The sequence below is a fragment of the Pteropus medius genome, unplaced genomic scaffold (assembly GCF_902729225.1).
Source record: "Pteropus medius unplaced genomic scaffold, Ma_sr-lr_union100, whole genome shotgun sequence".
NCBI lineage: Eukaryota > Metazoa > Chordata > Mammalia > Chiroptera > Pteropodidae > Pteropus > Pteropus medius.
This window is the reverse complement of record NW_024354499.1, coordinates 16,900,056-16,928,050: the sequence shown is the minus strand read 5'-3', so window position 1 is coordinate 16,928,050 and position 27,995 is coordinate 16,900,056. Positions and strand designations below refer to the sequence as shown.

The window sequence follows — 27,995 nt, the reverse complement described above, 5'->3', positions numbered from 1 at the left end:
TTTGAAATGCAAACACAGGCTGGGAGAGCTCAGAGAGCTGGACGTCGCATGTGATCATTGTTTAATGACCCCCTTTCCCCCTTTCTCACTTAGCTCAACGACTCTGCCAAGCAGCTTATTGAGATGGACAAGCCCTGCCCAGCTGCTGTGTCTGGCTGCCACGCCTCATTGTCCTCTGACCCTGGCGCAGTGGCCAGTGTGGCCCCGAGTCCCACTTTAAGCAGCACGGGGGCGGTCAGTGCCTTTCAACAGCGTGTGGACAGCAAGAAGAACGCCAAGAAACGCCACTCCTTCACTGCGCTCAGCATGACACACAGGTCCTCGCAGGCTGCCAGCCACAGGCATTCCATGGAAATTAGTGCTCCAGTTCTGATCAGCTCCAGCGATCCCCGGGCGGCAGCCAGGATCGGGGACCTGGCTCATCTGTCCTGCAGCGCTCCCGCCCAGGTAACATCCTCGGGGCGTGGACAGGGCGGCGCTGGGCATCCCTCCCTGGGGCTGGGGGCTCCATCCTCAGCTCCAAGCTCAGCATTCCTTCCCCTGAACTGGCATGATGGAGGCCAAGGCAGCACACCCTTTGGGGTGAACTGCGGTCTTTCTCCCTGGCCTCACGGACTCCCTAAAGCCTTGGTGGTATGTATACCTGTTACTACCAGAGAAAATATGTGACAGATACTCTCGATGTTCAAGGAGGTGCTTTTCAATGGTCCATGATGCAGCCTTTGAATAACTGGTTCACCATGCAAGAAAGTTTTCCCATCTTAGCATTCAGTGTATCTAATTGTGTGGGGGAAAGCCTTGGTCTCATGCTGGGACATTTTTAGCATGTCTAACACTTGTCAACATCCTTCCCTTTCAACAAATAGTGAAAGGGCCAGAGCTCAGAACCAGAACTGGCTACACTGCTTAGTACTTTCATTATTATTTTTACGGATACCTTCCACTTCTAGATATGGCACTGGTTCCACTTCCACTGTAATACAAAGGAGAAGATTAGAGATGAGGGGAAGCCGGGGAGAAGAAGGGAGGGGAAGGACCTTATTTTTAATCAGCCAGTCAGGGCCACCGGGTCTTCGCGTCCTGTCATTTGTGGGTACTAAGTCTAAGGCTTACCACCCTCAATGATCCCTAGGGGTTCCAAAAATTGAGCAAGCAGGACCCGTGAACATTAGCAGAGCTCCCAGCACTTTCCTTCTGCCCCAGGACGTGTGTTCTGTGGCCGTGGGTGTCCTCTCTGCCTCTCCCTCCTCCCCTGCCCTCGGCCTCTGAGTTAATACATCAGAGGGGGTTCTCTCGGCTTTGCAGTCTGGCCCTACTGTAGACAGCCCCCAGAGCAGGAAGAAAACAGGTTTTTAAAAAATTTGTGCCCCGCTTTGTTCCACAAAAATGTAAGTGCAGAATTAGCTTATTTCAGGGATAACTGGTATCCTGGGACTCATTTTCATCATTTCCACTTGAATTGAAAGTTGTGACAGAGCAAGAGGTCAAGCAAAGCAGTTTCCACCTCTCTCCCCATTCTAATTTAATCCAGCTATTGAGAGCTGTAAGGGGTGAGGCTGAGCAGCATCCTACAGACCCCAGCATGCTGTTCATGGTCAGACCAGCCCCTTGGCTCTGCCACTGGTCCAACACCGCCTTTCTGGTTCTGTGTTTCTTTGCTGGTCTCGTGTGTCACACTAAGATAACCCATCCCCTGGCCTGCCCAAGGGCTCACCCAGGGCTGCTAGGGCATGCCAGACTACAAGTCCTACTGTGGCCACAGTGCCTCCTAGGTCTTCCTTCCCACCAGGCTGGACGTACTCTGGGAGGGGAACCCGGTCCCAGAGTTCTGTGCTTGGGTGGGCAGACATGGACTTTGTGATCATGCATCTGAGAAATGCATGCCTTCATCCACAGAGGCCTCCATGTGCCAGGCTGGCATCATGGGAACAGGCTTCAGGTTGGCAGAGCAGGGGCACCCAGGTTCCTCGGTGCCCAGGGGGTATGGGGCAATACTGGCCCCAAGGAGTGTCCAGCCAGCCCCATGTCATCCATAGGCCCCTCCAGACTTGGTCTGACCATCCAGTCTGTGACACAAAATGTCTTTACTGACAGGACACAGTTTTGGCCCCTGTGAGATGACAAGGCTGGTCATCTAGAACCTAAGCCAGCTCTGTCTACTCATGCATACCCCCCACTGCACACCCAGGGCTTCTCAGGCCATGAGGGGCAGAGGTTTTATAACCTTGCTCATGGGTCCCAGCAAGTTTTCTACTGGAGCACAAAGGCAACTGTCATCATTGATAATTATTGAACCTTCATCAAACATCGCACAGTATTCTTTAGAAAGTTCCAAGCAACTAGCCTTTCTGCCCTGGAAAAGCTGCCAGCTGGAATGGAAAAGGGGTGGCTGGGCTGGGCTGCACCTGTGTTCCTGCTCCCAGCCAGACTGCTGTACAGGGCCTCGGGTAAGTGGCTCCAGCTGAGTCCTTCTGTAAGACGGGTTCTGATGTGACCCCTTGTTGGTGACTACAGATCAGAAAGGGCTGCCTACCATGAAATTATCCTGCTATTTAACTGATTTGATTCTAACAACCTGTGGTGGAACATGACCAAATATAAACCAAACACGCCCACGCTGGTGGCCACATACAAGCACTGGTGTGGCTGTGCCATGCCCGGGTGATCTCCGAGGACACGGGAGCCCCTTGGTAGCTGAGTTCAGGCTGGTCAACATCACTGATTCTTCTCGCTCTCTTTTGCATTTCTTTAAAATTAAAAGGAAGTGCGGGGATTGTGGTTTCTATAGAAATGGCTCTAAAATACAATAGCTGTGACAAAATGCAGTGAGTATGGTTAAGCCTAAAGGCTCGTGGTCCTAGCAGCTCAACCTGAGAGCCTCCGCTGCACGGCTGCCTAGGGCCCTATCTGTGCTCTGTGCCTCTGCCAGCTGCTCCACCCCTGCCTCCTCACCCTTCCGCGCCTGACCCTCCCCTCCCCTGCCTGGGCTTCCAGCACATCTCAGCTTCCTTCACTATATGGCACACCTCACTATGGAGAGAACCAGTCCGTTTAATTATTTCTATTCATAGATGAAGACAACTGAGGCCAGAGGGTATAAGTAACATCTCAGTGCTATGCTCATCCAGCAGCCCTCCCCGCCCCCTGGCTCCTGTAAGGAGTGGTCTGGATAGGAGTCCAGAGCATTGAAGTCACTTACCCCTTCAGCTTCAGCTTCTGTATGTTCTGGGCTGACCTCAGGCTGAAGGAGAGGAAGCAGGAAAATGCCCGCTGATCCTTGAAGAGAGCAGCTGCAGCTCTGCGAAGGAGGATTTGCCTCCCTTCTTCCCTTTCTTTTCTAGACTAGGACGTGACACAGTGCCATGTAGGGCAGAGAGTCCCCTGCTCACTAGCTATATCACCCTAGGAGAGTTGCTGAGCCTCTCTGAGCCTATAAAGTTGCTATTAAGTGCTGAGTTCAGCACTCTTCTTGTACCTCATTACCCAGGAAAGCTGTCAGTCTTTTCTCCCAGAGCCTCAGTGTCCTCGCCTGTTAAATAGAGTGATAGTGGTGCCTCCCCAGCTGACTTGCGTCAGGATGAAATGAAAGGGCATGGGGTGGCCTCCCCTTAGGTACACATGTCAGTGTCGTCTGTGGTGATTCATTCTGTTGCTCAGAGAATCGGGGACCAAAGCACAAGCCCCAAGATGTCAGATATGATACTCAGGACACTGGCTGCCTCATCCATTCTAATCACTGCACTCTGCTCCAAGATTCTCTCTCTGCTGTGGCACCAAGCTGAAGGGCCTGCCGTCACAGAAGCCTGGGCTCAGTTTGCATCCCCATGGGCCAGTTTCCACTCCTGACTGTCAGTGCTTGCTGGTCTGCTCCAGTGACAGCCAGTGTGTGGTCTAGTACCCTTGGCCTCGTGCATCTACTGCCAAAGGAATCTGAGGTGCCCATCTGGAATACTCTGCGGTAGGTTCCAGCCTTGGCTGCATGTCATTATCACCTGGAGGACTGAACCAGTTTGGCTGCCTGGTCCCCCAGGACACTCCCGGCCCCGCTCACTTCACCCTGAAAGCAGCTCAGCTGGGGAGGTGCTACTCTTGCTTCATTTAATAGAAGAGATTGCACAGTTTTTCTGGGTCACAGAAGTGGTAGGTCCAAGGTGTGGTCTGGTCTGGGCCTGGGGACTTTAGAGTCCCCTCCAACCCACTGTGAGTGGTGCAGCCAGGTCGAAACTCACTGGCCTGTCCCAGAGGCAGCGCAGGCCTTCTCTCATGCCCTAGGTGGTACTACAAGTCCTGCTAGAACCCAGGCCTGAGTCCATAGAGGGTGACCCACATCCTGGTGCACCCAGGACTGGGGTTCTCTGGGGCCCAAGGACTTCAGCACTAAAATTGGGCATAACAAGGCAATTGGTCACCCCAAAACATTTCCCTTCACTGGGCTACAAAGGAAGGTGACTGGAGGTTTTTGACAGAAATGTAACATGGTTCTCTCTGTGCAGGGCCTGTGCTTTGTACCAGAGATCCCAAAGCAGGAAAGGCTGGTCCCTGCTCCTCAGGGTAACAATGTAAGGGATGTGGACAAGAGCCAGGAGGCATTGCCAGAGGCTGGGGCCATCATCTTGGCTGTCTAGACTCCTGTGTGGGGTATACCACACCACTGGAGAGACCTTTCAAACATTCCAATCCCAGAGTCCACCCCATCAGTGAAACCAAGTCAGAGAGGGATGCGAGAATGCTGTGTAACAAACAAGGCCTTGTTCAGGTCTACTTCACAGGCCTTTGGATGCCCAGGCCAGAGGGACAGTGGTTCCCTGGGGCTTGGGAAGGTAGCTTCACTTCTCTAAGCTTAGACTTGGGACCAACATGCTGTCCCAGCAGCGGACAGGGGGCCCGCACTCATGTGACAGAGGAGAAGAGAGACAGTAGAGCTAAAAGACGATCTTCAGAGCTCTCCAGCTGATGCTGCCACCAGGACGCTGAGCAAGGCCTGGGGCTGGCACACCATGGCCTAGGAGACGGCTTCTGTACGGCTCTTGTACTAAGAATGATTTTTGTATTTTTTAAAGGTTGTTTTAAAAAAGGAATGAAAAAGGAGATGGATAGGAGAAAGAGAGGAAGAAATAAAGAAAGAAAAGGGCAAGAGGCAATGTAACACAGAGCCTAAATTTTGACTCTCTAGCCGTTTACAGAGAAAGGCTTGAGGCTGAGGCTGTGTCGATAGTGACATGAAAAGGAGGAAAAAGCTGTGATGAAAAATAAAGGAGAAAAGTGGCGGTTGTGTAAGGTTAGCTGACGGGCCCAGGTAGGGAGGAGAGAGTTCTAGACAGAAAAGAAAGAATGCTTTTGACTTTGGGGCCTGAAATTGAAAGAAAGGCCCTAATTTAATGTCCTCCCCCGTTCAGAGTTCCTCTGCAGTGGTGATGGGAGGGTGGAAAAGGTAGGAGATTCTGCAATTTGTGCTCCTTTCTCCTTTGGGAGTATCCTGTGAGACAGCAGCCTGGGTCTCACGAAGGTTCCCATGTACCAAATGGCTACCAGGGAAAATCATAAAGGCTCCAGATACAGTGTCCCGATGCTTTGTTTTGAGAGCCAAGGACACAGGGAAGAAGATGTGGAAGCAGAGGACTAGAAGGACGGTGGCCAATGACTGCCCGGGTGCTGTTTCCCCCACCCTACCCCCCGCCCCGAGAGGGTGCCATGGGCACAGTGAGGGCTACGGAGACGCAGTGAAGGGGAAACTGTCCCTTCTCCCTTCAGCATTGTCTTCTCCCACCACTGCTGCTGGAGGCCCCCATTTCTTTCCTTCTCTGCCTCTAACACACTTCTACTTTCTCATGTAGGATGCGCTGACCTCTGCAGTCCAACCTCTACCTCCATCCCTGCTGTCGAAACCCAGCCGTCCAAGGTCACCAGGGCCCAGGTCCAGTGTCCTTCTCCATCTTCCTCCTCCTTGACATCTCATCAGCACTGGGCGCTGTGAACAAGACTCCCTTCCTGAGCTTGTCTCCTGCCTTGGCTTCCGGGACCCCTCTCTCTCAGTTCTGAGCAGTTTTCTTGCCTCCTTCACTGAACCCTCTTTCTCTAACCCTGACTTTCTCTGGCCTTTCCATCCTCTGCACATTCTCCCATGGGGCTCTCTTCCAACCAACTGCTGAACCTCAAATGCCTTAATTCTGCCCTCCAAGACCTTTAGCTTCTATAGAATCTAAAGAAACTCTAGATTCTCTTTCTTATTACCTGATGGCTTCACCTGGAGAGGTACCTCAATTTCAATATATGTTGAAAGATAACTACTCTCCTCTTTCCCCTTCTTAATTCCATCTTTTCACAAATTCCCGAAGTAAGACTCTACAAGTTTCAAACCTCTGCCATCCAGAGTCTCAGCTCTAATTCCAAAACTTTTCTCCGATTGTAATTGTCGGGATGACAATGTAATTGTCATGTGCTGTAATAACAATCAATTCCAGGCCCCAGTATAGTTTAACACGGGGAATATTTGTCATGTGCTTCTCCAGTGGGTCCAGTGGCTCTCCTGGGTGACGCGCTCAAGCTGGCGTCCAGCTTCCTCTTGTAGCTGTGCCATCTTCAGCCCATATGGCCTCCAACAGGGAGAGGGGAACAGAGGAGGCACTTGAGCATTTGACTACCTCAGCCTAGAAAAATTCGAGTCCCTCTTCCTCTCTGATTACCAGATCTCTGCAGTCACCTCTCTGATTAGCCAGAACTAGTCGCCCAGCCCCAATGTAACTGTAAGGAAGCTGGGACATGTGGAGCAGCATGTGCATATCAGGCACACTGCATTCCCAGCCACAGCCAAGGAGTCACTCCCTCTTCGCCATGGCACCTACCCTGCCTGGTTCAGGCTCCTGTCAGCCCTCACCCAGACTGCATCAACTGAATTCCCAACTCCCTGCTTCTAGGGGCCCTTGTGAATCCATCTACAATAAGGCTGATCTATCCACAAGTGCTTCTGGAGATTCCCACTGCCTTAGGATGGACTCCAGGCTCCTTCACTTGGTCTGCAAAGTCCTTCAATCTCAGCCCCAGATTGTCTGTCTAGCCTACCCATGTGTCACCGTCCACTCCTGTGCTGTCTGCAGAGACCCGCTGTCTGTGTCCCCACAGTGGTCTGACCCCTCACCAAAATTGCGGCATCTGATTCCTTTGTCCGGGCTGTGCCTGCTTCCTGCTCGTCCACCTCCCTACTCGTCCTGCCCACTGTGCAACACACAGGCCATCCCCACACAGGAATTCCGTTCACCCGTTTCAGCCTTCTGAAGTGTTCACCTTCCCTCTGCAGCCTTCCATGGCTCCAGGTCACCTCTCCATCAACTAGATCAATTCCTTTGTTGTCTCTGTGCCCACAGGACTTTCCCCATGTGTTTATCATGGAATGTGTTCCTTTGTCATTGTGCATGTGGCTATCCCCTTGGACTTTGAAGTCTTTTAGGAGCTGGTGTGATTCGCCTGTGTCTTGGCACTGGGCTCTTAGTGGGGGTTCATACCCATTCAACTTCTTGTTGAGTGGGTATCGGACCATGTCTGTCTCACAGCTATGAGGTGACCACCCGAGGGGGTCCCAGGGGGATGTAGTGGGCCTAAGCCTCAGATGGCTCACCCTGCTCACATTTATAGCCTTATGAATTATTTCTCCCTGCCATTTGGAGAGGTCAGGGGGTCAGCTTAGTTCCTCATGAATAATGGAGCAGCACCCACATGTCACCCACAACACCCACATCCCACCGGGGAGGGAGGCTTATTAGAGGAAAGGAGAGGGAAACAAGCCATTTAAGCTGACTGCACTTTTAAAAATCCAGTTATTTGTTTATAAAGGTCATTGGATCAAATTAGGAAATTATTACTTACATTTTAGAACAGTGCCCTCATAAACCAAATAAGAAACTAACAGGTAACAAGCCTTCACCAAACTGCCTGAGCAACCTTAGTGGGTGCAGATAGCTCTGGAGCATCCTGTATCGGCCAGTGTGAACCAGGTTATGCTGTGGTAACAGTTAGCCCCAAACACTCAGTGGCTTACTTCTCATCCATACTGTGTATCCATCGCAGGCAGCTTGAAAGACTGCTCCATGATGCTCCCAGGACACCAGCAGATAACTACCAGCAGGCCAAGTCTGGCCACCACCTGTTTTGGTAAATTAAAGTTTTATTGAAACACAACCACACCTGCTCATTTACACATTGTCTGTAGTTGTTTTCAGGCCACACAGAGGAGCTGCATAATTGTGACAAAGCTCAAATACCATATTTATTTTCTGACCTGCTGACCTCTGGTCTAGAATGTTTCCAGTCACTGTGGTAAGGGTGGGAAATGCGGCAGCTAGTACAATGGCCTCTAAAGGCTTCCGCATAGAGGTGACATATGTCACTCCTGCTCACGTTTCAGTGACCAAAGCAAGTCCTACAACTTAAAGAAGTGGAATTGCTTTCTGTAGATAATGACGGTACAGGAAGAGCTGACACTTCTGAAAACCAGGACCGTTTCTGTGCTAGCTGCTGTCCATGTGGGACTGAGTGCTCCACATTTTGGAAATGCTCCCCAGCAGGCTGTGGCTGTCATCTGCGAAGTGACTGGGATCTCATGCGGGCTGAGCCCATCCAGCCAAGAACAGGCTCTTTCACCAGTTTCTCAGCTCAGAGCCTGAGGCTTACCGATCAACTTCATATAAGCAAACAGAAACCCTTGAGACTAGGAAAGTGCCCTTTAAAATCACTAGAAGGGAAGTGTTGGAAACTCAGTAGAGAAAACATCAAAAGAGAACATTTTTGGATGTCTTCCTTGTGACTGAGAAGTAAGTGAGAAAAACTCTATTCGCAGCTCCCGGGGCATCTGCACAGAGCACCGCCACCTGCTGCAGGAGGGTGCGCAGTGCACGCGGGACCTCTCAGCGAGAGGAGGTGCTGGGGGAGTGCTGAAGGCTTGGCCGCCGCTGACCACCCTTGCGGCCCATAGGCTCCTGCATGGCGGAGAACTGGAGCTTACTTTAGCCCTTTGAGAAAGTTACAAATTTAATTCCATGCCTTATAAGGAGAAAAAAAATAAACAAGTGAATTTGGGATGAATAAAAAAAAATTTCATCCTAAGGACCTTGTGAGGGAAGACTTTTCTTCAGTAAATCTGGGAGTTGCCGTGCCTTTAAGGTGGGGACAAGAGAATGCCGTGGCTACCCAGTGGCCTAGCTCTGTTTTCCTCACCTGCCAGGCTATTTGTTCATGGCGTTAGGTGTCAACTGTGTTTCTTTTGCTGCTAGGACAAGACAGGAACCATATCCGCAGATTTCTGCCATTCTCCCGCAGACCAGAGAGGGACGCATCATAAAAAGTCCCTGGTATCCTCTTGGCACCTGGTGAGCGCCAGGTAGCTCTGGGCGTGCACGTGCTGGCCCAGGAGTGCAGTCCATCCCTCACTCCATCCTCTCAAGTTTGGTGAGCCTTTTGTTAAAGGAGCAGCCTGGCAGACATAAGGAGATGTGGGCTCATTGTGGACCAAGACTTAGGACTCACCTGGCTCTCCAGGAGATGAGAACATAGCTCATAGAGCACAGAAAGTAGGAAGCACAAAGTAGAACAGCACAGGGAAAGGCCAGGGCTGGTCAGAGCTGGGAGGGTAGACTTGCCTCTGGAAACAAATGAGAGGGAAGGAGGTGCCAAGGATCACTGAGGTCACCTTCCTCTGGGTCTCCTGTCTCTCCTCAAGCCTCCTCCATTATATTTCTGGGTGGGAGGACAATAAGGAAATTCAGAACCTTCTCCACCTCACCCCGGATCTCCTAGCGACCTCATCCATCCTTCTCCTCCCGGGCCAGTCCCAGCCCCTTCCTAGAGCACACCTTGCCTGCTCTCTCTCCAAGCTGAGCTCTGCGTGTCCTCTTCCACACCCCCAAGCAGCATCTGGACTGGGTTCGGGATAGGGAGCTTCCGGCAGCCTTCCCTGACATGCTCACCCTCCCTGCTCCCCTGAGTTCTCACACCCAGGCTGATGTGCGATATTTTTTTGTTTTACATAAAAAAAGTTTTTTTTCAGATACTGTCAGTCAATATTATATTAGTTTCAGGTGTATAGCATAGTGGTTAGATATTTATATATCTTATGAAGTGAGTACCCTGTTCAGTCTAGCACCCATCGGACACCATAGTTATTACATTATTGACTGTGTTCCCTGTGCTATACTTTACATCCCTGTGACTATTTTTATAAGTAGCAATTCGTACTTCTTAATACTTTTTCACCCATCCCCGTAACCCCCTCCTATCTGGCAACCATCAATTTGTTCTCTGTATCTAAGAGTTTGTTTCTGTTTTATTTGTTCATTTATTTTGTTTTTTAGATTCCACGAATAAGTGAAATCATATGGTATTTGTCTTTCTCTGTCTGACTTATTTCACCTAGCATAATACTCTCTAGGTCCATCCATGTTGTTGCAAGTAGTACAATTTCATTCTTTTTTCATGGCCAAGTAATATTCCATTGTATATATGTACCACCACTTCTTTATTCAATCAGTTATCAATGGACACTTAGGTTAGTTCCATATCTTAGCTATTTTAAATAATGCTCTAATGAACATAAGGATGCATGCATCTTTTTGAATTAATGTTTGGGATTTCTTCAGATAAATACCCAGAAGTGAAATTGCTGGGTCATATGATAATTCTATTTTTAATTTTTTGAGGACCCTCCATACTTTTTTTTCATAGTGGCTGCACTAATTTGCAATCCCACTAACAGTACATGAGGGTTCCCTTTTCTCCACATCCTCTCCAACACCTGTTGTTTGTTGATTTATTAGTGATAACCATTCTGGCAGATATGAGGTAATATCATTGGAGTTTTGATTTTCAACTCTGATGATTAGTCATGTTGAGCATCTTTTCATATGTCTTTTGGCCATCTGTATATCCTCTTCAGAGAAATGTCTGTTCAGGTCTCCTGCCCATTGTTTAACTGAATTGTCTTTTTGGTGTAAAATAGTTATGAATGTCTTATATGTTTTTGGATATTAACCCCTTATCTGATGTGTCATTGGCGAATATCTTCTCCCATTCAATAAATTGTCTTTTGGTTTTGTTGATGGTTTCCTTAGCTGTGCAAAACCTTTTTAGTTTGACATAGTCCGTTGTTTATTTTTTCTTTTGTTTCCTATGCCCCAACAGGTATATCCAAAGAAAATATAGCCAAGAGCAATGTCAGAGAGCTCACTGCCTATGTTTTCTTCTAGGAGTTTTATGGTTTCGGGTCTTATATTTGAGTCTTAAATCCATTGTGAGTTTATTCTTGTCTATGGTGTAAGAAAGAGGTCCAGTTTCATTTTTTGGCACGTCTCTGTGCAGTTTCACAGCACAGTTCTGATAATGTCTGTCATTGTCTGCCAACCTGACAGCCTGTGAGCTTTGCTAAGACAGAAGGTGTACTTGCCCCTTTTGCACCCTCAGTGCCTTGTGTGCTCTACACTAAAGCTCTCAGATGCATGGGTGGTTGAACAAAACGGGGTTTTGGAGCGGTCTCTCTTATAGCCACTTACTAGTTAGGAAGCACCTTCTGTCTAAAGGCAGAACACACTGATCGTTGGGATATGAATATTATACTTTTTTTGCGAAGCCAGATGAAGGTATCTTTGGTCTTATGGACTCGCATGGAGAAGGAGAATCCACAGTAGCTACTGGCACCTTCCTATGGCCAAAGACCACCAAAGAAACTGACTCTTGTACAGGACAAAGGCTAGAGAGGAAAGAAATGAATGTAGACCCACCTATGACTCTTCCTCATAGGAAAAAGGCTCAAGGGCTAAATCTGTTTGTCAAAATTTGAAACTTGTGAAGCCCCAATAGGTAAGAAGTACATTCTATAACTACATTTATAGATCTCCCCTTCCCTCACTGGTGTTTTGAGATTTTCATTCTCTAAACTGGAGCCATTTTATGGCTGCCGCTCTCTCATACTCACCCCCTCTTTTTTGGCCATTTCTCTTAACAATTTCCTGGGGTTGCCTTGTTAAGCTTTTGGCACAATGTGACTTTTTGGTCCCAACTCTTGGCCCAGTGAGGCGAGAGCAGAAACGGAAGCCTTGTCCTCGTTACAGAACTGCTGCAAGGCTGGCAAGTTTTTATCATTAAAGGGCTGGATAGTAAATATTTTAGGCTTTGAAGGCCATGTGGTCTTTGTCACAGCTGCTCAGCTCTGCCCTTGTAGGTAAAAGCATCCAGAGACAACAGTAAATAGGTAGATGTGGCTGGGTGTCAATAAAACTTTATCTACAAAAGCAGGAGGCAGCAACGGTCCAGATTTGATTGTTGGGTGAATCTGTCCACTCCCGAGCAGACCACAGGACTAAGAGAGGGGCCTGTGTCTACAGTCAGCAGGCCAGATGCTCGATGGTCAAATTGTATGTGAGCAAATCTAGAGTGCCTGCAGGGAGGAGAATGGACAGTGGGCAGCATTCGAGGTGATGTCAGGCCTCCTTGCAGCCTCCATCTTAGGCGGCCAGCCAGCTCTCCCAAGGGCTGAAGAGAGAACTGCAGGTTATGTCAGCACGAAGCATGGCCCTCCCTGTCCTGGAACAGACCATCTTGTCAGGCTTCTCGACCTCTGACCTCCAGCTGTCAGCATTAGTTCTTCCAGCCCAGGCCCCCGCTCCACCCGGCCCTGCTGGTCATCGCCTGCCTAATTCCCCCCCAGGTCCCCTGGCCTTGCCAGCTGTTTGCTATTCATTTTGGAGCCAAGCAGGAGAATCGGGCCATAAATGTTTTATTCTAAAGTTTTCTTTGGGAAGCACATTCATAAGAGTCTGATTTACACTCTGTTTTGGAGTGGTAGTGTGATAAAGAAAATATGCTTATTTCACTGTTCTTCGTTTCGAAACTGGGGTGATGACAGTGTTTTCTGGACTCATATTAAAAATTAAACCAAGGAGCTATTTCTTCTCAGGGTCTATGTCTGTGCCACTGTGTCAAAGAAAACAAGTCGGAGCCCCTGTACAGCCCGCCAACCCATAGACCTTCTTTTTCCCTCATATGAATCCCGACAGGAAAATAAAATGACCTGGTTCCCAGTGACTGCTCAGGGGCCCATTGAAATGCAGCGGTGGGGCCTCCAGCCTCAGGTAACAACCTGACAGTATAGAATCAGGAGTCCCTGGCCACAGCACTGCCACCAGAAACTGACACTGGGCTTCCGACCACCAAGGCTCGGATATTTCGAAGGGGCACACAGGTCACTGTGAGAAGTGATGACCCAGTTTTTACTGCTCCAAAGCCTGTTCAGTCTCATGGTTCTGCCTTTTATAAGTGGGAAAAGAAGGCCTAGAAGGCGAGCAGCTGCCCAGGTTCCCAGGATTACACAGCCCGCCTAGGTTTCAGCCTGCTGGCCCATGCACGAGCTCAAAGGGTAGCCAGCACGAGGCGCTGGGGAGCCAGGGGGCACTGGGGAGCCAGGGAGCAGCATCACTGGACCCCTAGGCATGCTTCCTCTCTGTTTGCTTGCACCATGGGAGTTCTATATGACAAGGACATGGCCTCTGACCCATGACCTGCACAGCTGACCCCTTTTGTACGTGGCTCGTGTTAAATTGCTTGCGGGCTGTTTTTGAACATCAAGCCCAATAAGACTGATGAAATCATCCATTCTATGGGGTCAGTGGCTCTGAGAACCAAGCCCCCAGCATCCCAGGGTTATTGGCCAGCTCCCTAAGATGAGAGTATGTTTACCTGCCTGGACTGAACCCCAGCGTGGGTCCGCTATGGGGTCATCTGAAAAGAAGACCATGTGAACTTGCCTTATCACAGGCAAAGACCTTCCCGTATGGACCGGTGGCACATCTCCGTCTGCCCAGGCCAGGCTGGGCTTTGAGCCAAGGGATCTTGGAGACAGGAAGAATGTCTGTTTTGAGGCTGCGTTCCCAATTATTTTTATCCAAAAGCAACTGCAGCCCCTTCTCCTTCCTTTTTTTTTTCCTCTGCCTAATTTCTCTCATTCCTGCCAAGCCTTCATTAATCCCGTAAGGCCTCAAATCATTAAAAATTAAGCCACTAAAAATCAAAGCCTGTTTCTTAGGAATAAACAGGCCCAGTGTGGGGGCCCGGGAAGCCCCATCCAGCACGGTGAGAGCTGAAGGTCAAAGGGCACAAGAATCTTAAACCTCGTGCCATGTGCCCTAGGAGTGAGATTCCTTAAGGGTTAGAGGCACTCCGGGCAGCATGGTTCCTCCCGAGGCTGGGCAGGGTACTCATTTGGAAGCTACGGATGTGTTGTGCTTATGAATTTCTAATCAAAATCACTTAAAGGAGAGCCACGTTTGTTCTGTGGTCTGCAAGGAGTTAGCGGGCTCAGCTGCCTCTCGGGGCTCCTCAGGAGGCCCCAAGATCCTGTCAATTACCTTCTGCTCAGCTGTCTCTGGGGACACCCCCTCTACCTACCACCAGCAGCAATGTTGCTCATCACCTCATACCTGTAGTATCAAAATGAACACCTGATTCAGAGGGGGGTGGGTAGAAACCCCTGTCTACATCAGGAAGCCACACCTTATGTTTTCATCTTGGGCTCTGCAGGGGACAAGACAGGACCACACACTCTGGGGTCGGGGAAGGGGGGAGCTTCAATTTTAGATAGTCTCCACCTTGACCTTCAGAAAAAACTGTTTTCACAAGTGTGACCTCCCTCTGCTCCTCTATTCCAGCTCGAAGTAATAGTCTGCTGTGAAATCCCGCATATTTGCTTTGTGGCATTTGTCATATCAAGTTTCAACTAAGGGCCAGGTTTGCAGCAAAGCCACCGAGAATGCCCATGCCCTGAGCTTTCTTTAGGTGCAGTCCTGCCTCAGGGAGGCCCTTTGATTGCTGCTGTCCTCCACTTGCCCAGGTGACCGCCGCCCCCCACCCCGCCCCAGTCCTCCCTGACTCTCCTCACACCCTGCCATATGGAGTGTTCTGTGTTCGCTCACCCAGGGGAGTGGGCAGATGCCGGCAAAGATGGGTTCTTAAGCCTTGATGCCACATGTCCAGCCCAGTCTACAGTTTCAGCCAGCTTTCTTCCCCCTGCCCGGCAGATGGAAATCAATCTCCTCTGTGTCTCCTGGCCACAGACATTACTGCCTCCTGTTGAATTATGACTTATGTGGCTTGAGGACACTGGGAGGTGGAGACCCCATGTAGGTTGGCTTCCAGGTGCAGCAAGACTCAGAGCAGTCCCCACCCCAGGTCACTGGTGCTCTGCATGTGCAGTGCTAGTTTAGGCCAGTTTGGCTGTTTCAGGAGAGTTTATCGGACAGGAGGCATGCCAACAAAAGCAGAGTCATGGGTTTCAGGTTCATCAGAGCCAGTCATCTTGTGTATCTGCTCTACTTGCTGCACAGCTAACTGCCTTCTACCTTTGCATTGTTGCTAACGGTCACCTGAGCCTGTTCGACAGAATGGCCAGTCCCCAGGGTCACCCACCTCACGCCACCCCCCTGGTTCCCTCCTGGTGTCTCCCACAAAGATGGCATATATGGAGCCCAGAAAAACATGGGCTCACCATCCACCAGAGCTTGATCTTAAAATAGGCCTCAAATAATTTAACCTTATTTTTTATATCACTGTGACAATGTATCAGAAAACCATTGTCACTTGTTGGTATTAAAATGATGATAAAAAACTTGAACACATAGATTTTTTAGTGGTTTTTTAATTATTATTATTTTATATCAGTTTAGGTATATGGTACAATCATTAGACATTTACATAATTTATGAAGTGATCCCCCCAATTGCTGTAGCATCCACCTGACACCTTACAATAGTATTGACTATATTCCCTATGCCGTACTCTACATCTCCGTGACTGTTTTGTAACTACTAATATGCACTTCTTCAAATCTTTGCCTTTTCACCCACCCCTCCAAAAATCTATGAACACATAGATTTTTTAAAAAACATTATTCCAAATCTCAGCGCCCCTAAGTACCGATGTTATCATTTGGCGTGTAAATTTCCAGAACTTTTTCTCATGGAAATATATGCATCTTTACAGAAATGAGATAATCCTACATAGCCATTTCTTTAACCACCTTTTCCATTTGATGTACTTTACACAGCCCTGCATGCCTATCAGTATAGATTCCCTGCAAGGCTGTGTAGTATCCATGGTGTCATCTACCATTGAACTTTCTACTGTGGGACATTTGGGCTGCTTCAGTAGTTCAGGTTTTCCGTATTATAAATAGTGCTGTGGGGAAATCCTTGTTGAAACTTTCATTCTGCCTTGTTCAAATATTTTAGGGCTCATTTTTAACAAAAGAACAGCCATCCCAGTAAGTGCTGTTCATGTCCACACCCCCAAATTAAAGAGCTTCCTCTGGTCTTCATCTTACTTGATTTTCTGAAGCATTCAGGTTGGTTGACAGCTCTTTCCCCTTAGAAACAGTCACTTCCATGGACCCAGAGACAGCAGTGCTTCTTGTTTTTTGGGGTTTTTTTTGTTTGTTTGTTTGTTTTTTTTTTTAGTGATCCCTTTCCAGTTCCTCTGCCATATTGGTGGCCTGTAGGCTGAGTCTCAGGGCATCCTGTCTCCTCACTCCACATATTCTTCCAGGCTATCTCATCCACCTTCCACCCTGGCTTCAGTAATAATAGCCAGCATTTATTGAAAGAGTACTATGTACTTTAAATCATCACGTTTAATATTCTGACTAACCTAGAAATGGGAGCCTTTATAATCCCATATTCTCATCTCTCGGGCATATCTGTCTTTGATTGCTTAACTTCCAGAGTTTTGCGAACCATAGATTCACATATTTTGCCTGTTTTTTCAGTTGTTTCAGGTAGGAAGGTAAATCCAGTCCTTGTTATGATTGAGAGTAGAAGTTCGTGATTCTCATCTTAAAGATAAAAAAGCCGAGGCTCCATAACATGACTTGTCCAAGGTGACACAGACACAGGCTCACATACCTAAGAGCTAAGGACTTAACTGTGAGGCTCCATCACTGTGTCGTTTGGCTACATGCTGCTGACCCCCAAGTCTATACATCTAGGCCAGTCCCCTCCTCTCATCTGGTTGGTGTCACCAGCTGCCCTTATCTCCAACATATCCGGGCATGTCAAACTCAACATGTCCAACACTGAAGACCTGCCACAGATCTCATACTCCCTGTCTCTTCAAAGGGTATCTCCATCTGACCAGTCGCTAGGCCAGAAACTCGACATCCTCCTCCCTCGTGCCCTTCAGCCCATGAATCCACTAGTCCTATTGGTGGAAAAGGGAATAATGAGAAAAGGAAATATGCCCATGTCCTGATCCCCAGAGATGTGAATATGTTACCTCACCTGGCAAAAGAAACAGGAAACCTGAGATGGGGAGACTATCCTGGATTTTCCCGGTATAATCACAGGGTCCTTATTAGAGGGAGGCAAGAGGTTCAGAGTCAGAGAGAAGATGAGATGATGGAAGCAGAAGTCAGAGAGAGACTGGAAGATGATACACAGCTGACTTTGAAGATGGAGGAAGAGGCAACAAACCAAGAAAGCAGGTGGCCTGTAGAAGCTAAAAAAAGGCAAGGCATGGATTTTCCCTAATAGCCTCCAGAAGGAGCACAGGTCTGCCAACGCCTTGATTTGAGACTTCTGACATTTGGAACTGTCAGATAATATATCTGTATTGTTTAAGCCGCTAAGTTTGTTATCATTTGTTACAGCAGCCATGAGCAAGTCCTACAGATGACATGGGGAATAGATAAGCACATGGCCTCCAGCACCAGTCTACCTGAGTTCAAGCCCAGCCTTGGCCATGTACTGGCTATATAAATGTGAACCATTCACCTAACTTCTTTGTGCCTCAATTTCCTCATTTTATAAAATAGTGATTAACAAAACACTCACTTTACAGGCTTATTGTGAAGATTGACTGCATTATTCCAGATGAAATTCCAGCGAGCTTTAGATGAGGGGGAGCAGTCGTTCTTATGACTGCTATTATTGTTCTTACCCAAGGCCTCCCAGACCTGTCCAGACCCCTCTCCCTTTCCGTCCCCATGTCCCCAACCCAGACCTGACGTTCTTCAGTGCTTTTTAATGGATCCCCTGTAAGACACGGGTCTGACGCTCTCTCTGCCTTTCTCCTGCCAGTCTTCCAGGGCATCTCTTCGCCTTCGAGGTGAAGACTAGAACCCTCCCAGTGGTGCAGGAGGCTTCATGCGGCCTGGCTCTGTACCACTCCGAGTGCTTCCCCTCATTGCTCAGCCTTTCTTTCAGCTTCTTCAAACTTCCTGGGCTTCAAACTTGCTCCTCTGTCACCCACCCAACCCTCAGCGCCTCACTAAATGGGCCCACTCCCACTCCAGAAACCCTCTCTGGCCACGTCCTCAGGTGAGGTCTCTGTTGTGTGTTCCTGAGGCCCTGGACTTGCTGGGACCGCCACGCCTATGTTAACATGTCTGGTGCTTGTCCTCCCCCGTCCCCCAGGGTAAGGCCAAAACTAGAATCAGAGACTGTGTCTGTGCTCCGAGCCAGTCCTGGCAGTCAGGTGGTCAGCAGATGTCAGTGAGGACCTTGAACATGGCCCACACAAGCAGGACAACCCTGCAATTCAACTGATCATCACATCACTTTCTTGTTTGTGTGGAGGGCCAAGGGGACATAGTTCTCATCAACTCACTGGCCAGTTCTCACCTCGCTTAGCTGATGAGCTCTGCACTGGAGGTGCTCATTGACCTCCGCTGACCACCTCCAGTGTGGTGCCACGCCTGCCCACTTCCTGTGTGAGTGAGTGAGTGAGTGAGTGAGTGAGTGAGTGAGTGAAGGACCGTAACGTCCTGCCCACAGCTTTCTCCAGTGACCATATAAGGAGAACTGTGGGTCCTGGGAAAACCAGCACTAGGGTGCCTGCCCATACCCCAGGGGAGGGAGGGCCTGGAGCCAGGTGGCTGTACCTGTGGAGGTCGCCCTCTCACCCCTACCTGAAATTCTGTGGAAGATAGTCCCTGGCCAGCTGTGGTGAACTCCGCCAGTGACTACCTTGAAGGAAAACGATCTCAGGCCTTCATGGGGAATGCCTTGTGGTCTCTGCTGCCTTACTGGGGAGCACAGGTGCAATGAGCAGGCAGAAGTCCCTGGAATCTCTCAGCAGAAGGAACGTCCCTCCACTTTTTGGCCTAGTTCCCACACAGGGCTCCAGAAACGTGGCATAGAAGCTTAGAATGGGAAGTCCTTTGAAACTGCTAGGTATCTTGGAGAAATGAAGGAAGTTATGCTTCTGTGTAACAGGTTCTCATTCTGCCAGGCACTTCATTATTTAAACAAGAAGAAGTAGAATTTCTAACTTCTTACAGGTTGCAGACATACTGTGGTTTCCAGCACCTTTCATAATTTCTGGTAGAGGAAGGAAGTTGACCACCTAGGGACGGGTCAGCCGGCTCTTAGCACGTGGAGCTCATCAGCTAAGCAAGGTCAGAACTGGTCAGTGAGTTGAGTTGTTAGCTTCCTGGGGCTGCTATAACAGTACCACAAACAGGTGGCTCAAAGCAACAGGGAGTTATTCTGTCACAGTTCTGAAGTCCCCAAGTTCAAAATCAAGGTGTTGTCGGGATCAGTTGCTTCTGGAGGCTGAGGGAGAATCTGTCCCATGCCTCTCTTCCAGCTTCTGGTGGCAGCCAGCAATTCTTGGAGTTCCTTGGCTTATAAATGCATCACTCCAATCAATGATTCCCTCTTCCCCTGGATTTCCTTCCCCTCTGGGCGTGTGTTCTCCTTTTCTATTTCTTATAAGGACACTCATCATTGGATTTAGGGCCCTTTCTAATAAAGGATAATCTCATCTTAGGATCCTTAGCTTATATTACATCTGCAAAGACCCTCATTGCAATAAGGTCACCTTCATCGGGTACCGGGACTACAGCTTGGACCTATCTTTTTGTGGATATAGTTCAACTCACTGTGCCATCTGAACAGGAAGACAGGGTGCTATGCCAGGGACAACTGGGGCTAGATGAGTGAGCTGAGTGGTGAGGGGATTTGGGGACAGTGTGGCTCTTGTGGGCTGGGTCTGAACCCTGCAGGGTTCTCTGTGCAGGAATTGCCGTGGCGAGATCATCACACAGCCCAGACCTTTCTGCTTGGCCCTTAACCACTTCTGTCAGCCAGTTTAGCATGCACCTGGTATTTAACGGAACCATCTTGAAGCAAACGGTTCCTCCAGTCATCTCCTCTCATAATAAACCCCTGAAGCTTTGAGGCCCTCGGGCTCTGAGGTGGTAGACGCTGTGCTCTGTCAGTCCTGTTGCCCTACAGCCTGCCCCTCTGCCCACAGCCAAAGGACCAATTTTCTGTAGGGATTTTTAGTCTTTGGCTCCTGGGAATGTGGTTTTAAATGAGCTCATGCTTTGTAGCATGAAAGGTTTTGTCTGGATTTTCTTTGACAAATACGAGAATAACTAATCGAGGTCTAAAAATGAAAATGGCCCTCCAGACACTGCCTTCCCCATGTTCAACACAGAGTGACGCTGCTCAACCCAGGTGCAGACCAAAGAGTGGATTTCTGAGCAGTTGCGGCAGGAGGGCTCCTGAAGCTGCCGCGGGACTGATGTCATTGGCCGCCAAGCTCTCTCCAACGTGCTGATAAAACGTTATAATAACCAAGGGAAGTGGACCCTGAGGGGGAGAACAGATGCTTCTGGACCCCGATCCGACTTCGCCTTTCTCCTCCCTGGATAGAAGCCTTCTGTCAACTCACTCCTGTCTCCTCTTGTCTGTTTCCAGGACTCCTCCTCCTCGGCCGGATCCATCCCAGCGGCTGAACAGCAGGGCACGGCTCCCAAAGTCCAGCTGCCCCTCAACGTGTGAGCTGCTGTTTACATTTTGGGGTCCCTTGCCTTCAGCATCTCCCTCCCACCCCTGCTAGCATGTGAATGTATGGTTTCTACAGGGTTGTCTCATTTGTTACTAGTAGGTCAGTTTAGTTATATGCATCTAATAATACTGCTGACAGGAGAGTATAGCAAAGTCTAGCACATCTTTTTAATGTCATTGTCTCTAGGACATTTATTCTAAATGGTGGGCGGGGGGGGGGATCAAATATTTGATGACAAAGGCACTGGCCATTCAGGAAGTACCAGCCATAGCACAGAGAAGACTCCATAGGCCCCTGAGAAGGTCTGGGGTATGGCTCTTGGAGGTTGGGGGATGCCAGGGCAGTGAGTGGTCGTGGGAGCTTCAAGGTGGCTAGTAGCAACTGCTCAGAAGTAACTTAGTAGTTTAACAGCCATAACTGCCATTCCCGTCATAGTAGCTGAGTATCATAGCCAAATATAACCATATGAATCATAGCTAGAAGTGAGATGCTTATCTTGTTTAGAAAATCTGCTCTCGTTAAATTATAGTTCTTAAAAGATGCATGCAGTTTTAAAATTCCTCACTTAGTGTTCTGAAGAATTAGACTGACTTTTACTCTTATTTGGCAATGAGTCAGTTACTTGAATGAATGTTTTAAAGTGGAGAATACGAATTTGGCGAACAATGTAGTGAGGTAGAAAGTTCCATAGATCCGAAGCAGGTCAGAGGGACACATAAAACCTGTGTTGTTGCAGAACAGAATATATTTTAAGCAAAAAAATGCCTTTTGAAAAAGCAACTTGCCGAGCTCCAAAAGGTTTCCTAGAAGTAGCGTGAATATCCTGGTACATGCTCACCTACCCTCTCTAAGCCCAGTGGAAACGTTTGCCTTTATCTAGACGCAGATAGGAAAGCCCCAAACATCCCTTTGTCTGCCCACTCTGCCATGATTAGGTTATTAACACAACCAACTAAACAAAAGGAAATTGAGACTTACCTATATTAAATATGTCTTCCTGAGAAGAACATAGATTAGTAGGCTACCTTCTGGATGTCTTTTGACAGAAGATACTGTCATCTGGCTGGGTCTCCTGGGTAAGCTCCAATGGCTTCACCTCAGACCTGGGGGCTGAGGAGGAAGGATGAGGAAGGATGGAGGTGACGGTCTTGCTCTTCTTGAAGAACTGGATGCAGGACCCTTTCCCTAAGGAAGTAGATATGCCCCACTGGAGGCCCTTGGTCCCTAACGTACTTCCCCAAATGAGAGGCAGGACCCAGTGAGCTCTTCAAAGATAAGGCCCTAGTGTTTCTTTTTGAGGTCCCCCCCGCCGACTAGATGAATGCCTGACACATGAGTTCTCAATAAATTTTCAGTGCGAGCTCCTGCCTTCCCCTTCTTGGGTGAAGAGGGCTCTTGGGTGCCCAAAGCCCCCATCTCTTACACATCAGGTCAGCCACCCAAGAAGGCTGCTCTTTGAGACCCAAAAGATAACACAGTTCTAAGAATATCACTCCCCAAGAGTTGTGAATTCATTCTGAAGGCCTCAATCATGCACTGAACTCCCATGTCAGGCTTTTTAAGTTGGTGCAGACTACAGAGGGACCTCGTTCTCTCGCCACCCCCACCCCACTCTGCCATAGGGGCCCCCATCTCTTTGCTCCCTCCTCTGTCTCACCTCCAGAGCTGTCCCTGTTTGGGTTGAGATTTTCATTTGGGTAACGGAAGAGAGACTTCCATGTCAGATAATGCCCTTCAAAGGATGATAAACATCTTAGCAGGAATGTGTTCACTGGTCACAGTGGTCATCTGAGCAGCAGATGAATCATGGCCAGCATGACTGTGATTGACCGTTGTAAGTTAAATATGTGCTTTCCGTGGCTATTTATACACACGGAACAAGGACCATGTCAGGTGATATCACATATGTTACAGCACTATGCATGATCCATTTTGAGAACATGACCTTTGAAATCACATCGTTCATTTTATTCCTAGGGAGGAAAAGATCAGATTTACCTTATCAGTTTATTGAGTAGGGGAAGAGCCTGACCACTCACCTACTCTCTTTAGCACCAAGAAATTAGCCGTCCCATGCATCCTGGTGACAGGCATCTAGGGTAGGAGACTGGTTTCTCTTTATCTGACTGTTCTTCCCCAAACAGTACTGATAGTCATGTAGTCTGAAATTGAGCGCAAGAAGTGCTGCCTTCACAAAAAATAATGGCAGCCCTGAGTGTGCTGCCGTGAGCCAGGGAGTCTGCAAATGCTTGGCCTTGGGACTCCAGGGAATACCAACTGGCTAAGCTGAAGGTCAGTGATGGAATAAATTCAAGAGGCCCGCATTCTGTAATCCTCAGTAGCCCGTGGGTTTGCCCTCTACAGATCAAGTCATGTGCCTTGAAATGCGAGCCCACGTGATTAAAAGGCCTGATCTCTCAGGTGAGCCATGGGTCGCAGGATGTTCTTGTTCCCTTCTTCCAGCATATAAAAGGTTTCCATGGGCACCAGTTTCCTAAGGCTTTCGTTGCCCCGAAACGCAAGAAGGGGTCTCGGTTTGCCCACGCAGTGGAGGCGGCGGCTGCTCATCTTTTTCCACATTGACACACTCAGGCCTATGGGAGCCGACACCCTCCCTTCTCACTTCCTCAGCTTTCGGAGGCCACCCAAAGTCCACTCTCTGGCCCCTGGGCTTGTCTGCCCTTCATCTGCTTGACCTGCCATACTTCCTGGGGGCAGAAATGAGTGTCTGGTCCTGCAGGCCATATTTCGGGTCAGAAGTAGTCCATCCGGACACCGTAAAGGTTGGTAGGCCGCCACTCAGGCTGAATTCTCACCTCCACTTTTCCTTGGGCCTCTGAGAGCCAGATGAGGGGAGCGAAGGACCAGATAGGGCAGGAAGAGAAAGTAACCCTCCTCTTGACCCCACCTACATTTCTCCTGAGGGTCAAGAGGTCGCCAAGCCACCTCCTAATGAGTACATAGCCCCCATGTTCTGTGATGTTGGGAAAGGGACTGGTGACCTGACTGTGCCCCACACAGGAAATGGGTCTCTTCCACCACAAGTCTGTAACACAGAGGCTGGCTCTGCACTTCAGTGTGTGATGGACTAGATCAGTGTGAGCTCAGTACATCAGGACCGAGTAACATAAGCCCCTGCTGAGGCCAGGGACATGGGCCGAGAGGGGCGAGGCTACCATCCAGCCTTCTCTGACAGCCCCTCGCCTCAAGGTCAGCTCTTTCAGGGTCACAGGTGTCTGCCCTCCAGCAGCCCTGTTAGGCTGAGCACCTTCAGGGAGAGAGCAGAACAAGGCCCCAGGCAGGTGGGGAATGAGGAGGGATGCATGGGGGCAAGAGCAGGAAAATTAACCGAGCAGAGGAGAGCCCAGCGGGCAGAGGTTGGAGACTTGTAAAGGTGCGAGCAGGGCCGGCTGCAGAGGACAGAAAGCCAGCCCCGAGCCCTGCGCGTGGCGGCAGGTCCTCAGCAGCACCAATGTTGTCTAAATTGGGTTTCTTGGAAGCAGACATGAGGCTGAGGTTTGTAGGGACCGCCGTCAGGAACCACACCCGTGAGGGAGGGAGTTGTTGAAGAGAAGCCCGCAGATCCCCGATCCCCGGGGAGCTCTGGAGCCTGGATGGCACTTCAGTTTCCTCAACTGGAGAGCCCTTGGGAGGGACAGAGTCTAGTGAATCAGTGCCCTGCAGAGAACTTCCCACTGAGGGGCGCCGTGGCTGGCCATCAGGAGCCCATGGCCCACTCTGAGGGACAGCACTGCAGCCCTTGAGCAGGGACCTGGGCCAGCACAAAGGAAGGTCTTCAACTTCAGAACAGCAGAAATCCCTGGAGGGCTGTTGAAACATAGATTGTCAGGTTTTACCCCATTAGCCCTGGGGTGAGGGTCCAGAATGTGCATCTTTAACAAGTTTCCAGGAGATGCTAATGCTGCTGGTGCAGGACTGCCTGTTGGGGGGACTCTGCACTGTGGCCCCCATAGGCAAGTTTCCCAGCAGCTGGCCTCATAGCCTCACCGTCCCTGCTCCTTCCTTCCCTGGGCTCCCGCCATTGTATTCTTCCTAGGAGAACCTTGTCTGAACTAGGGCCGGCTGCTGGTGGGTTCCTGGGCAGTCAGGACCAACAGAACAACTGGGTGAGGAGCCGGCCGCACAGCAGTTCCCCAAACGCTCCTCCATTCTCTCCCTCTGAGCATCCGCACTCAGCCCCATCTCAGCACCTCATCGACTCACAGCTCCCCCAGCTCAGCTGCCACCTCCATCAGAGGACTTACCTGGCCTGCTGACCATGGTCAGTGCCCCTCCCACGACACCTATGCCATCGCTCTCCCCACCCCCCCGGGACGGGTGCTCCTTGGGCAGGCTCCTCCACCACCCGGCTGCACCAGGCTGTCATTCGGTCGACATCTATTGAATTGAACAATCGTTGAGTGGGCACACATCTTGCTAATTTGAGCTGGTGTGGCCCTGGCAACCAGAACAGGAGCGGAACTCTTCACAGGAGGAGTTGAAAATAATCTTTTACGAGAAACACAAGCAAGCCATCAAATAGAGGAGAAAGGGTGTGAAATTCACAAAGGCACTAAAATACTTTAATTCTCTCCTTGATTAGAATAGAAGGGAAATCTGTAGACAATTAACAGCAAATGAAGAGCTTGCTGTAGAGATGAGCAAGTGATGGGGGTGAGTGACTACGGTACTCGGAGATGGCCAGCAGGCTGCTGGTAACACAGACAGCGCATGAGCCTAGCCGAGTGGTCACAGCTAGTGTGTCCAGTGTGTGCATGTCTGCCCAAGGGTGCCGGGGGCGCGTGGGGCCTGATGTTCCACAAACTTGACTCACATGTGCCGGGCTGTTGCTGACCAGAGGAGGCGGCACCTTTTTCTAACTGGCACGAAAGCCCCATGTGGGCTACAGGGAAGTGGGGAAGAAGGCTCTCTGAACCAAATTCTCCTACTATTGCCTTAAATAAGGGATTTTTAGTGCCAGCCTTTGTGTGTGAATCCACAGAGGTGAATTCTGGGCCTGGAGAGGCAGCCCCTGTATAATCTACGTGTGTCACAGAGACCACCGGAGCCCTCTGTGGAGGCCCGTGTGGAGCTGCTGAGGCCTCTTGAGGGACTACAACGTGAGAGTCGGGCCCTGGGATCCAAGAGGATGAGAACCTCTTGCAGTGGGTGCTGCCTCGTTCTCCCTTTTTACACCAGGCCCAGCCGTGGCCCCCGCGTACTCTGTGAGGACCAGCTGCAGCTCTGTGCACCGTGGATGCCATCCAGCTTGCCCAGAGACTGTCAGCACCTGCAGCTCTGCAGGGCACAGCTGAGGGGACATGAGTAGGAAGGGCGCAAAGAGATGGCACACCTGTGGCCGTCTCGGAATCTAGACCGAGTGACCCAGGGCACAAAGCGGGGACCCAGAGAGCTGCAGGCCTCAGGGTGAGAGTGGGCTGAGCCTTCCTTCATTCCAGTGTGGTCCGTGGTGCTTTCTCTTAGGTCATTCTGAAAGGAAAGTAGATGCCAGATGGCATGTTCCCCATCCCAGGCCAGCACCCCACCCCAGCACCAGCTGCGAGCCAGATCTACAGACACCACAGACAGCAAAATGACCCAGCAGGTCCATCAGCTTTTGGTTTCCCCTGTGGGGCACCAAAGGAAGAATGAGGAGGGGCGGGGATTTTTTTTAAGGTGAAGTCAGATTTATTTATGTTTTCATTCCCCTAGCAATGCACCCCTAGAGGTTGAACTTGAAATACTGAGACCAGAGAGAGATTACGTGTCGATAGAACAGATTTAAAATAAAGATGAAAAGAGCATGCACCTTAATGCCTCGGTACAGCATCACTCCGTGCAGTGGGCCGCACTGGCTCTCGCCTTCAGAAGCCAGCCTGGCCCAGCCTCCAGCCTCCTCCATAGCCTTTCTTGGTGCTCTGCCCAGGCCCAGAGCCAGGCCCGTCTCTCACTCGCTGAGTGAACACAAATTCTCAATCTTTTTGAGTCTTAGTTTCCTCAGCTATGAAATGGGGGGATCCACCCAGCCTCAGAGTTATGTGGGGCATAGGTGAGACCGTGCGTGACATGTGGCAAATGCTGGTTTCCTGCCCTTCTACTCTGATCCTGCCTCAGCCCATGGCCCATGGCACCCGCGGTGGAGGTAGAGCTCTCATGACTATCTTGAGGGCCCTCAGACAGCAACTCCTTATAAATGAGGTAAAATCAAGGTTTCTGACTCTGATGACTTTGAGCCCTGTGCTTTGAGGGGGGAGTGTGTTGTCCCTTGGGGGTGATGGCATCCTTGGAGATGACCCCCGGCCGCACTGCTTGCTGTTTAGCCCCTGAGGGATGTCTGTATCCCTGGGCATCTAATAAATAGAATAGCTGAAATTGCTAAAGAAATAGCAGCTTCTCACTGTTAAGAATGCAGATTTCCCGCGTAAAGAGGCATGGTGCAGTATGAAATCCAGATCTGTCTCTTTCTGCAAGCTAGCCTCAGCGACATGCTGTCTCAGCAGAGCCTATGTCAATGTGACCCGGGAAGCGGGGGTGGCACCGGTACCCTGGTCCGTAGCAGTGTGGCCCCACTCAGCCCACGTCGCACAAATCAGGCAGCAGATGTTTAGCCAAGTTCACCTCTTGGTTGCCCATTTCCTGCCTTTATTATTTCATTAACAAGCATGTCTCCATTTATGTAAAATAAAAATGGAATTTTAGAAGAAGGCATTTCTGTCTTAAAGATGACTTGAGGCCCACAATCTAAATAATCTTTATTTTTCTTTGGATGGGGAAGGATGGAAACTCCCCTTTTTTGCTGAGAAATGAAGGCAGAGTCTTTGTCCTGTTAAATGGCATGAGAATCCTAAAATATATAGTGAAAGATAATCAGCTCGTTCCCGAAAGACAATTAACTTTCCATGATTTGTTGGCTACTCCCCCAAGCTCACAACATGACCGTTCAACAACTCAAATGTTGCCTAGGCATTTGTCACAGTTGCTAGCGCTTGCCTTATTTCCTAAATCTGGAGTGTGAATTTCCCACTGTGGAAGTTGGATGCTATGGACACAGCTCACGGAGCCAGGTGTGGGCGGTGCAGGGCCCAGTCCTTGGGCTGCTGAGCCAACATGGGCCTTGTACACGTGTCGCCAGGGGCCTCTCCTCTGTCTAGCAGGGACAGCTCTTGAATCCA

At 49.7% G+C, this 27,995-nt stretch overlaps 1 protein-coding gene across 5 annotated transcripts in view; it reads left to right on the top strand.

Moving 5' to 3' along the window:
* The window catches only part of SH3RF3 (SH3 domain containing ring finger 3), a 342,553-nt gene that overhangs the window by 256,104 nt on the left and 58,454 nt on the right, over positions 1 to 27,995 (top strand). For 4 of the 5 annotated variants that reach the window (XM_039852593.1, XM_039852592.1, XM_039852591.1 and 1 more), the window contains 2 exons: positions 94 to 447; positions 20,733 to 20,812. In XM_039852593.1, the coding sequence (XP_039708527.1) occupies positions 94 to 447; positions 20,733 to 20,812 (434 nt within the window). The remainder of the gene's footprint in view (positions 1 to 93; positions 448 to 20,732; positions 20,813 to 27,995) is intronic. The other variant, XM_039852595.1, reaches the window with a different exon arrangement.